We start from the raw sequence: 12,432 nt of genomic DNA, 5'->3' as shown, positions 1-12,432 counted from the left end.
TAGCTACTAAGGAGGCTAAGATCTGAGGATTGCAGTTCAAAGCCAGTCCAGGCAGGAAAAGGAAAGTCCATGAGACTCTTATCTCCAATTAACCACCAGAAAACTGGAATTGGTGCTGTGGCTCAAGTGGTAGAGTGCTTGCCTTCAGCTTAAGAGCTAAAGGAAAGTACCCAGGCCGAGTTCAAGCCCCACGACCGACCAATAAACTAATTAATAAAATAAATAAAAGAAAAAAGGAAGGTGGCTGGGAAGGTGGCTCAGTGGTAGAGCTCTTGCCTTGCATGCCTGAGGCCCTGGATTTGATTCCTCAGCACCACATAAGCAAAAAGAAAAAAGCTGGAAGTGGCGCTGTGGCTCAAGTTGTAGAGCTCTAACCTAGAGTTGAGGGACAGCGCCCAGGCCCAGAGTTAAGGCCTCATGACCGGACACCCTCCCCTGCCCCCCCCCCAAAAAAAAAGAAAAAAAAAAAGCTCAGGATGGAATTTTACCAAACAGAAGTAACAATTTCTGGAAATGAAGCCTAGCTACCTAGTATACTCTGATCAGTACAAGAGGGGCTAAAACAAGGAGGAAGTACATACCAGCTGGGCATAAACACCACTAAGTTTCTCTACTGGCTCCCCATTTTCCCTAGGCCCCTTTAGTCTTTATTTATTCTCAGTGTTCCTGTCTTCTTGATAGGTTTTATCTCAATGTCTTTTACAACAGGGCAATATATCACATATCATAGGATTTGGTCTGGAAACATACTTAGCTTTAGGATAAAATACACAGCTGTCTAATCTACTGAGACATGGTAAACATATGACTCCAGTCTATTCATCCAATCCATGTCTCAGCCCACCAATAGGAGCTTCCTTTCAGAGGGGGTTGGGATGTATGGAAATGTCTTTTTTTTTACTATGTACAATTTAATACATATCAAAACTTTTAAAATTGAAAAAAAAAAAGGTACTTACTATTTGCAAGGTTTTTCCCAAGAATATCAAGCTTAGCCCTTAATGTTTTTGTTTTTCTATTCCTGGGGCTCGAACTCAAGACCTGGGCACTGTTCCTGAGCTTCGTTTGTGCAGGATTAGCAGTCTACTACTTGAGCTACAGCACTACTTCTGGCTTTTTTTCTGTGTATGTGGTACTGAAGAATCAAAACCAGGGCCTCATACATGCTAGGCAAGTGCTCTATCACTAAGCCACATTCCCATTCCCCCTTAATGGGTTTTAAAGTCAAGTACTTCAAGAGAAACCAGTTTTGTTCTGTTCCTCCACAACTCACCTTTGGCTTCATGGCTGGATAACCTTGGTTGTGGGTGACATTGAGAGGAAGCACACTCTTTCTCTGTGCCTCCACAGCTCCTGGTCTTCTACTGGACTGTAGTCCCTAGAGTGTGCTTCCTCATCGGCATTTCCCTTATGTTCAAAGCTCTCTGAAAATAGAGACTGAGCCCTGCCAGGATCTGGACAGTACCTCATATCAAATATTCAGTATTTGCTAAATAAATAGATACACAGCCATTGAGACCTGGAGAGGAGCAGGAAAGAAGAGAACATCTTGGTTCTCAACTTTATTATTATAATTCCAAGTAAAAAACTCTCTGCAAAAGGTGAGACTAGATCACTAAAGGTTTCTAGCATTCTAATTCTATGTATACACATATAAAGCATGTTTACAATTAATTATTAAATGGCAACTGGAATTTATAAATACAAATGAACATTAACTTCTTTAGACAAGTACTTTGGCAATTTAGTTACTCGTTCAATTCTAAAAACCATATGGAATCTTTTTTTAACTTTTTTTTTTTTTGGGTCCGGTTGTGGGGCCTGAACTCTGGGCCTGGGCGCTGTCCCTCAGCTCTTCAGCTCAAGGCTAGAGTTCTACCACTTGAGCCACAGCGCCACTTCCGGCTTTTTTCATTTTGCTTATGTGGTGCTAAGGAATCGAACCCAGGGCCTCATGCATGCAAGGCAAGCGCTCTACCACTGAGCCATCTTCCCAGCCCCTGGAATCTTTTTGTTTCTAACTTAGAGCAAAAATCAAGTAATTTTTTTTTTTTTGTCAGTAGTGGGACTTGAACTCTAGGTCTGGGTGCTGTCCCTTGAGTTTTTTCACTCAAGGCTAGTGCTCTACCACTTTAAGCCACAGCTCTACTTCCTGTTTTCTGTTGGTTAAGTGGAGATAAGAATCTTAAGGACTTTCTTGCCAAGGCTGACTGTGAACCATGATCCTCCTCAGATTTCAGCCTTCTGAATAGCTAGAATTACAGGTGTGAGCCACCAGTTCTGGCTTTAAATTGCTTTAAATTTTTTGGCCCGGTCATGGGGCCTGAACTCTGGGCCTGGGCACTGTCCCTCAGCTCTTCAGCTCAAGGCTAGCACTCTACCACTTGAGCCACAGCGCCACTTCTGGCTTTTTTCTTTTTGCTTGTGTGGTGCTGAGGAATCGAACCCAGGGCCTCAGGCATGCAAGGCAAGCACTCTACCACTGAGCCACCTTCCCAGCCCTTTAAATATTCTTTGTTGTTGTTGTTGTTGGTTGTGGGGCTGGAACTCTAGGCCCTGTCCCTCAGCTCTTCAGTTCAAGGCTAGTGTGCTACACTTGAGCCACAGCTCCACTTCCTGTTTTCTGAGTGGTTTATTGGAGATAAAAGTCTCACAGACTTTCCTGCCCAGGCTGGCTTTGAACTGTGATCCTCAGATCTCAGCCTCCTGAGTAGCCAGGATTATAGGCATGAGCCACCAACCCTGGCTTCAAATAATTTTTTTTTTTTTACATTCACAGAAGCACCATATATTTACTAGTCAAAGTAAATCAGAAGTCATAAAAGGAAAGAGTTTACACACAGCTATGGAAAGACAACCACTATCATTGTCTGGGTATAAATCATTTCAAGTCCCCCTGCTGTGAGTATACCATGTATATCTACATTGTTTTACTCTTTAAAACTAGGGTTACTTGACACTTGTTATTTGTTTTTATTACTTAATATAGTAGGAATTCTCTTCCCACACACCAATAACCTACTGTCGGATAATTAGGTGAGTTATCTGTTATTGTTACAAAAATTTTGTGCTAGATGTCCTAGTAGTTAAAATGTTGTGTGCATGATTATGTTCTCAAAGTGCATTTACAGAAATAAAATTTTTGGAGCAAGGGTATATTTTTAAACTTAGTTGATTTACATGCAGATTTTTTTTCTTCTTCTTCTTAGTGGCAGATTTCAATCCTTTTGGAAATAGATATCTAATCACTGGGTGGTCAAGTCTGAAGATAGAACCATGCACTACTAGTTCTGGTTGAAAACCTCATACCGTGCTGGGAATGGTCTATACTACACCAGTGAGCAAAGTGGCCCTGAACATGATTATAATTGGAATTCTAAACTGTGGTAGGCAATTGGCTCATTATCCAACTAAGCATATTTCTTCCTCAGCAGTTCATAATGTTAAAATTATTTCATTCATGCACACAGAAATTCTGAGCAGGCAAGTCGTTCAAATGATTTAAAGTAAATGTACTAGTTCACCTAAAGCTTTGATATTTGCAGTAATTTTTCAGTACAGCATTCTCATAAACATTTATTTATCCTCTAAATGGTGCTTCACATATATTTTTAATTTTCACAGTAATACCACAAATAAAAAGTCTTATTTGCCACATTTTAAAGACAGATGAGGAAATGGAGACTAAGAAATAATTTACCCCAGTAACAAAGCCACTAAAAGGCAGAGGCAAGATGACAACACAATTCTTTTCTAACCGCATTATGTAACACTTTCAAATAATTCCTAAATATACATGGTAGGGTTATTAAATTATTACACATTTTTATGATCTTTCTAGGGCTTGAACTCAGGGTCTGAGCACTGTCCCTGAGTTTTTTTTTCCCTCAAGGCTAACACTATCACTGGAGCTAAAGCTCCACTTCTGGCTTTTTTGGGTAGATTATTGGAGTTAAAGTTTCCTGGCAGGGGAAGGGTAACATTGTTCAAAAAGAAACGCATTCTTTCTCTGATTTATGTAACTGTAACCTCTTTGTACATCACCTTTATAATAACAGTAAATACTTTCCTGCCCAGGCTGGCTTCAAACTCACCCTCAGATCTCAGCCTCCTAAGTAGCTAGAATTACAGGTGTGAGCCACTGGTGCCTGGTGGGTTATTCAACTTTTTTTTTTTTTTTTTTTTGGTCGCTCTTGGGGCCTGAACTCTGGGCCTGGGTGCTGTCCCTCAACTCTTTCAGCTCAAGGCTAGCACTCTACCACTTGAGCCACAGCGCTACTTCTGGCTTTTTCTGCTTATGTGGTGCTGAGGAATCAAACCCAGGGCCTCACCCATGTGAGGCAAGCACTCTGCCACTGAGCCATCTTCCCAGCAAAAGGAGAAAAATTAGAGAAGTTAAATAAAAGGCTAATCTAACTCAGAGGAAACAACTCTGAGTTCTCTTTTCTTTTTTGGTCCTGGTCCTGGGGCTTGAACTCAGGTACTAGGCCCTATTCTTGAGCTTTTGTGTTCAAGGCTAGCGCTCAACCACTTTGAGCCACAGCTCCATTTCTAGCTTTTTGGCCGATTAACTGGAGATAAGAGTCTCATGGACATTCCTGCCCAGGCTGCCTTCTAACTGCAATCCTCAGATCTCAGAAATGAATTAGAAGAATGCCAATAGAGTATGTTGCATACAGCCACTTCAAGCAAAGACTATGAACAACCAAACAGTAGAGTCCGTAGTAAGAATTTCAATGATATCCAAAACATGAATAGGGAGAGTAAAGTTATTTTATTAAATCATGCACATCACGTGTGTTAGTGCAAATAGTTTAATCTGTACTCCAGAAATTCTATTGTACTTTATATCTTTACAAAATAGATTTCAAACAATTATTTACTTTAAAAAATGTAATTTTGAAGTTAAGCATTTCAGAACAATATTTGCAATAACCTATATACAAGAGGTACTGGGTACCACTGGCATATTAGCATTCTGTGGTGGAGTGGCTTCCTGCAACAGAAAATGATGAAATCAACTATATGACAGTATTTTCTATAAGTCATTTGTGACTAATTCCTCCACAAACCTAGTGATCCTCCCAACACAATCCCAAGTAGCTTAAAAACATAACTTTTAAAATATAAACAATGACTGTCAAACATCACAAGGCAAATTATATCCTAAACTCCCATTTCAATATCTGCCTAGATCTATGTATTTCCACAGAACATCGAATCCAATTCACTGACTTTCCCTCCCAGTCTTTACTGACTGAAAACTTTAACTATGTGATAATTTCGGACATTCTATGACCTAAATAAACTTTACTGACATAACTATGGTGCTGCACAACGCCATAGCTAAGCTTTCACTTCTGTGTTTTAAAATTTATAACATCAAGCAGTGTTTAGGTGCTTCACTGTGCATGGAACACTACCAATCTTGGGAACAGTGCTTCTAATGAACAGAAAAGTCCCAATTAACAACAACAAAAAGAAAATAACCATTTGCATACCTGACCGGAAATCTGTGGGTAGGTCACAGCTCACCTTGATGTGAATTAATTCGGAAACATCATAACCAAATTAAGTCAATAAAAGCTTATCTAAAAAGATATCATTCTTTCTTCGATTAAACATGCTTGGAGGAAAAGATGACAGAAAAAAAATCATGCTTTCTAAAATGTTGTATATGAGAAAGTAACTTGGCTTTTAAGGAAAATATCTCTTTAAATACATGAGGTTTAATAAGTTACATTCCAATTGACTCAACAGTTTGGTTGACTGCACTGAAATTGTGTAATTACTGTTTTTGCTCCCGAAATACTTCAGTTTGCTCAAGAAAATACACACTCTCATGGAAAGTTTTTCTAAGTTGATGTCCTCTACATCTTCAAGTCACATTAAGGCTGAACAAATGTGCACATATTCCCCAAATTATCACTATAACAGAATATTATCCAAATGTATTTTTCCTTTAAAAAAAATTCACACAAATAGTTGTCTCTAAATCTTGTTCCCAATAGCTCAGTGGTTTTATAACAAGTAAAAATGGCGTAAATATGTAAAAAATATATCTATATATATGTGTATACATTTCAAACTGATAGGCACTGAGCACACAGGGCCTCTCTTCCCATGTATGTATTGGTTGTTTGGTTTGGGTTGTCATCGAATCAGAAAAATGAATTATCTGGCCATCAGAATTCAGAGTAAAATACCCATAAATTTAATGGTATAAATAATTTGGTGTACCAAGAAGCCTACTTTAGGCCACCATAATATTCAGAATCTCAACATACTAATTTAAAAATTACATGAAAAATTGCAAGCAAATTATTGCTTACAGTAGAATAAAGTCACACTTTATATCCTTTCTATAGACAGATACATTTTATATAATTTAAAGCAATGACCCTATAGCTGTATTCTTGCACTTTGCTGACTTAAGAGGTAAAAAGGAAGAAAATGGTTCTGTCTGTCCCCAGCATGAGTGTGATGCCGCTTCTAGAGGGAGGACGGTGTACAGACTCAAGAAACACTCTCATGGAGAAGCTCTGGCCAGACCTGGCACATACAGCACGATGGCTGTCACCGCAACCAGGGCAGCCAACATGGGCATCCAGGGCCAGGGTTTCTGTGTGGAAAGAAACCAAGAGTCAATATCACATTCTCCCCTCTTTCCATACCTATTAACCCTTTGGTTCCAGAGAGTCCTGAATGTTTAACAGAATATTGGAAAAATCTTGTCCTTGCATTGTAAGCATAAAGTGTGGGTGGGCTAGGGTGGGGGGAAGGAAAGAAGAGAGCCGAAAAGGAGGGCTGTAATAGCAGGATCATTCCTGGGAAATTCAAAACATCCCAGGAAAAACCTGGGCAGTTTTCTGTGTCTTCTACCCTCAAGGCTTTGCCTGCTTATTTATTCTGACACAGATTCCAATGCCTGCTGTATGTTTCTGCCTAAAGTGTTTATTTCTTGATGAACATCAGACTCATGTCTTAGGATAGTTCTATACAGAGGCTTGTGGTTAAGGTGATAGAAAGAAAATGGTCTTGACTGATAGAAAATGGTCTAGGCTTTGATTCTCTAACTTGAAACCACGGACAACAAAGTCAGAGCAGAGCTGGGATGGAAAATGTCATTAGCAGGTCCTCTGATGCTTCTGTTAAAGATCTTGTCTAATGCAATGAGGTCACGTGATCATTTCATATGCTCTGCTCATACATGTGCCAGTTAGAGGCTAGCATAGATGGCCTATTCCCTGTTAACTTTCAGAGGACTGTATCTTCTAATGTCTTTCATATTATATTCATAGCCAGAGAGGAAACAGGCAAATAGTTGAAACAAAAAAAGAATTCTATACTGTAAGAAGGTAAGAGGGAAGAAAGGAGGGAGAAGAAAGCCGCTAAAAACTTCAAAGATGCAAACTCTTCATTTTCTCATTCAAATCTGAATAAACACATACTTGGGAAGGGGATACTAATATTGTTGAAATTTATTGTTTACTCCAGTTTGCTAGAGATAAAGACTTAGTTAAAGGAAGCATATTAATAACTGGTTACGTTGGAATTAATTTGTGGTTAGCATTACTACAAAGGAAACAAGACAAAATGTTACATGATTAGTTGATTGTTCATTGGTATGACACAAATACATGGCATACGAAATGAAGGGTTTGCTTCAGCTAACAAAACACCCGTGTGGTTTTGCCATGCACTATATTACAAATATGGCACAAACAGGTGACGGGGACACACACACAAGGACTCAACAGTAGTGCTTGTACCTTTCTCTACCACAATGGACCGAAACACCAAAACAGGAAAGCCAGGAATAGGCCGATGAATACGGCTGGGACGGGTTGTAATATGGAAGGCTAAAGAAGGGAAGGGATATTAAAATCATTTTATGCTATGAAAAAATTAGATAAGATGATTTAGACCCCAAGGGGGTGGGAGGAAGGAAAGGAAGACTGAGGTAATAGAAGTGTATCACTCACTCAGGTTTTGCACTGATTCAAACATTTTTAAAGACATCTAACACAATCTAGAAGGACAAACTCTTAGGTTTGTAAACTATCAATTTAAAAGGTCATTATGGGTACCCTAATGAAACACAGCACACATTAAAACAGAGCAATGACAACTCTTCACCAAGTGATGCTCTGATTCAGAGTATTTTATTCTTTGTTCTATATCTGAAATTCATTATTGGATAATATACTTCTTTGGCAATAGCTAAGATTTATTTTACTCCTTCATCAAAGCCTTTTTCTTTCCCCACTTAAAACTCTTCTGCTTTTGAGGTAGTATTTCTTTCAAGCTAAAAAAGTGCCCTATGATAATGGGCACTTCTTCTTCTTCTTCTTCTTTTTTTTTTTGTTGGTCGTGGGGCTTGAACTCTGGCCTGAACGCTGTCCCTCAGCTCTTCAGCTTAAGGCGAGCGCTCTACCACTTGAGCCACAGCACCACTTCCGGTTTTCTGGTGGTTTATTAGAGATAAGAGTTTCTCGGACTTTTCTGCCCGGGCTGGCTTTGAACCGCAATCCTCAGATCTCAGCCTCCTGAGTAGCTAGGATTACAGGCGTGAGCCATCAGTGCCCGGCTGATAATGTGCACTTCTTAAATCAGGCAAGAATGGGAAATAATGCATGATAAACACTTGGTACATAAGGACAGGCAGATGAGTCTCAGGACTTGGTATTTGGAAGGAAGAAATTTATTTATTTATTTAGGTCTGGGGAGATTGAACTCAAGGCCTTGTGCTCTCACTTGGTTGGATGGTGGAGAGCTACCCTTTAGTGAAATGTTGGATCTCTACCACTTGAGCCATGCCTCCAGTTCTGATTGAGTTTTTAAGCATCACAACAAAGGGAAACTCATCCTAAGGTAAAATATAATTTTTTTATCACTATAAATAAATATATTGGGAGGGGTCCATTCTGACTATGCTAGATGTCTTCACAGGTTAACTTAGAAGAAGGTGGACTGAAATTCTATAATCAGAAGTATATGGATTAAGACAAAAGAATAAAATAATCAACCACTGTGATCTGATTTTAGAATTTTGTTGTTTACTTTTAACATAATGCAATAATCCATTTTTGCTTAGCATAAAGCCTTCTCATTCATCAATTTCTAAAAGGCTTCTACATAAGCAGCAATCCTTTACTGTCTAAAATCTATGACTCAAGCAAAGACAGCTGGACACAACTCATGAGCATTCAGAATACAACTACACAATTGGATGGCCATGCAATATCACTCTTTTGCACTTGTGTTTGTTGCAAGTTAAGCAGAGTGCCTTCTTCCACAGGAAGCATGTAGCTTACATCCACTGCAGTGTCCAAGCCGTGAGAGACTTTGTAATAAGTCAGAGCACAACCAAAAACACTGAACATCCACCAGTTAGGGCCCACAAAAGGCAGTGACCACCAAAACATACAACATGACATTTATTTAGTATAACATCTTTTTAAAGACTGTCCTACCAAATGAAAAACAAATACTTCCAAACTCAATTTATAGTAAAAAATTCTTCCATCTTTTCAACCTGTGTGTCTGTCTCACAAACATATCTAGAAAGACCTACAGAAATCCAACAGTTGTTTCCTAGTACTTAAAGGATTCAGACAATAAGCTTTCTAAGAATGTACATTATTAGTATTAAATGGCAACCTTCCTAAATCTAAATCTCCCTTTTCTGATACAACTGCATGCTAAGGATCCCTTTCCATTATATGAGCCCCTGGTGGTACAATGCTTCATTTCCTAGCACTGAAGAAATAACCAGATGATGGTTTCAGTGATAGAACTTCAGATTCATCTGGAAAAAGTTCTTGAGCAAGTTGTTTTATGGTAAACAAGATTCATCTTCCAGGTAGTCCTTAGGCCCTTTTAGGAATACAAGTTAAAGGGGCAAATTCTTATGAACTCTGATAGTACAATTATTCCATCATAGACTTTCATAATGAAAAGCATATACTTCACGTGAATCCTAACCGCTAGTTTCCAAAATCAGTAATAAAGTCCTCTGAAAAAAGTTCCTCACCTTCCTCTCAGTCAAAACTAAGCCAAGTTGGCAAAGACTTACATTATTTCCTTTCTCTCGGAGCAGCTTCAGGTTGTCTTTACATTGTTTGAGCTCATCTGTGATTGATTGCTTTTCCTGCTCAGTCATTTCAAACTTCAACTTCAGTTCTGAGAGTACAGTCTGTGTCTTTTCATACTAAAGGCAAAGAAAAAAGAGTGTGCAGACTTGACTTAAAATGGGTATGAAGTTATGGTTCTAGTTAGGCTTCTCTTTTTATTTTCTTTTTTTCCTCCAGACCAGGACTCAAACTTGCTATCTGATGCTTGCTTTTGCTCACTGGCTGGCCTTCTTCCACCTAAGTCATGCCTCTAACCCTAGTTAGGCTTATATATCAGACCTTTATTTAGTTACCTTCAACACCAAAGTCAATGTTTTTTTTAATTTTAAGAAGTATAAGAATCTTTTGGACCCATTAGTAAGAACTCTTTAGTGTTGACTTAATTCTCTGTAAGAATTTTCTGTTCCAAGAGTTGAGAATAATCAACAGATGTTGTCATCTAATATAAAGGTCATTTTTTTCCACCAAGTGAGTTGTGGGTAAAAATCCAAACTAGGCAAAAGAAAAAGCAGGTGAAGAAAAATTTCATAGCCTAAATAAAATAAGCCTGAGTTTATATGTTGGTAAATAAATAAAGTCAACCAGGCTGTTTTAGCTGATTTTGGTAGATGTCCCTTACAATTTTTCTTTCCCACTTAAAACCTATTTTTAAATAATTTTAAAAATCCTGCTTTGAGTTCAAGCCCCACGACCGACAAAAAAAAAAAAAAAAAAAAAAAAAAAAAAATCCTGCTTTTGGCGCCAGATGCTGGTGACCTATATTCCTATTCAGGAGACTGAAATCTGAGAATCCCAGTTCAAAGATGGGCCATACGCATCTCCAATTAGCTACCAAAAAAAAAAAAAAAAAAAAGCCAGGATGTTTTTATAATGGTGCTGCTGAAAAATGCAAAATACCTTAGGGTGATGAGAAGTTCATTATGCTCAAATCAGCAACTATTAAGAAGGGTTGGAATGTTTAAAAGATTAGGAAGATGGGAATAAAGAGAGAGAGTTCAAAGACAATACACAAGTCACCAGAAAGGGTGAATGAATATATGAAAGAAATTTCCTATTATCTAACAGTGTTATTTGACAACCTTTTCAGAATAAGTCTAGTAGAACTGATTCTTAATGGTGACTAGTAAAGAATAAGTAAGAAGTGCTTGATGGCAAATTTTTTCCTTTTCTGTCATTTATACATTCAGACTACCCTTTATATCAAAGCACTTAATCATTTCTCCATTCCAAGAGCTGTGAAACAGAACCAAGAGACAGCAGCTCAGTTGGGAAGACCCTGCTGCTTACCCCCTACACTGGGGTGGATGGGGAGGACTCTGGCTCCACTGCAAGACAGTGAAGCCAAACAACTTGAGCCAGTCTTTCTTTGCAAGGCAGATTTGTATGCTCAATGTTTTATGAACTCCTGGTTTCATTTCTTTTTGCTACATACCCCAGATGGGCCTTGATCCTACTGCCTCAGGAGTTCCAGGCATGACACCCAGATAAACTCTTAAATTACAGATATTCACACTACATTGAAATATAAAGATACTTTCTAAAATCAAATCTAAAGATGATATACCATCCTTTCTTTTAATATTGAGCACTAAAATATACTTTTCTCATACTTTTTGACTGTTAACTGTTCATACTAAAGCTGTCACATGCATCAAATTTAATTAGCAGGACAAAGGTCACCTTCTGTAGGCTGAATTTCACACCTTGCTTAGGTACTTTTTCTTTTTTTGGTCAGTCCTGGGGCTTGAACTCAGAGCCTGTGCACTGTCTCTGAGCTTTTTTTTCCTCAAGGCCAGCATTCAACCACTTGAGCCATAGTACCACCTCTGGCCTTTTCTGTTTATGTGGTAGTGAGGAATCAAACCCAGGGCTTCATGCATGCTAGTCAAGCACTCTACAACTAAGTCACATTCCCAGCCCTTAGAGACTATTTTTGTTGCATCTTGCTTTCTAACTCTGAGGTCAGAAATGAGTTTGTTCCTGATTAAGAGAGAAATGTCATGTAATATTACCAACACTTTGGTTCTTCTTCATAAAGATAATCTGGGCTTGTAATAGTTTAGTTTGTTACAGTGCTGAAGATACATAATCATGACACTGTGCATTTTAAGCGTAAGTCTATGAGAAAAGGAGAACAAAGGCAAAAATGAAGGGGGGTAAGTGTGCAATACTAAAAGGTAGTTTATATATTTGCAGTAGTTTACATACTTGTGAGAACCTCATTAAAGAATACTTAGGTTACAGACTAGCATCCAATATGTTAACATCAGGACAATCAGAATAATTTCACATTACA

General features: G+C 38.5%; 1 protein-coding gene across 34 annotated transcripts in view; it reads right to left on the bottom strand.

The window, feature by feature from the left end:
- Nucleotides 1-4,731: 4,731 nt before the first annotated feature.
- The window catches only part of Slmap (sarcolemma associated protein), a 127,659-nt gene continuing 119,958 nt past the window's right edge, over nucleotides 4,732-12,432 (bottom strand). For 18 of the 34 annotated variants that reach the window (XM_070018745.1, XM_070018763.1, XM_070018746.1 and 15 more), the window contains 2 exons: nucleotides 10,079-10,213; nucleotides 4,732-6,622 (listed from right to left, as the gene is read on the bottom strand). In XM_070018745.1, coding sequence (XP_069874846.1) covers nucleotides 6,530-6,622; nucleotides 10,079-10,213 — 228 coding nt within the window. In that variant the 3' untranslated portion in view covers nucleotides 4,732-6,529. Of the gene's footprint in view, nucleotides 6,623-7,772; nucleotides 7,863-10,078; nucleotides 10,214-12,432 lie in introns of all 34 variants that reach the window. The other 16 variants (XM_070018748.1, XM_070018765.1, XM_070018768.1 and 13 more) reach the window with 3 other exon arrangements.

This window comes from Dipodomys merriami, unplaced genomic scaffold (genome assembly GCF_024711535.1).
Source record: "Dipodomys merriami isolate MVZ:Mamm:240054 unplaced genomic scaffold, mDipMer1.0.p SCAF_13, whole genome shotgun sequence".
Taxonomy (NCBI): domain Eukaryota; kingdom Metazoa; phylum Chordata; class Mammalia; order Rodentia; family Heteromyidae; genus Dipodomys; species Dipodomys merriami.
The sequence above is the reverse complement of the archived record's forward strand: the minus strand, read 5'-3'. Positions and strand labels throughout refer to the sequence as shown.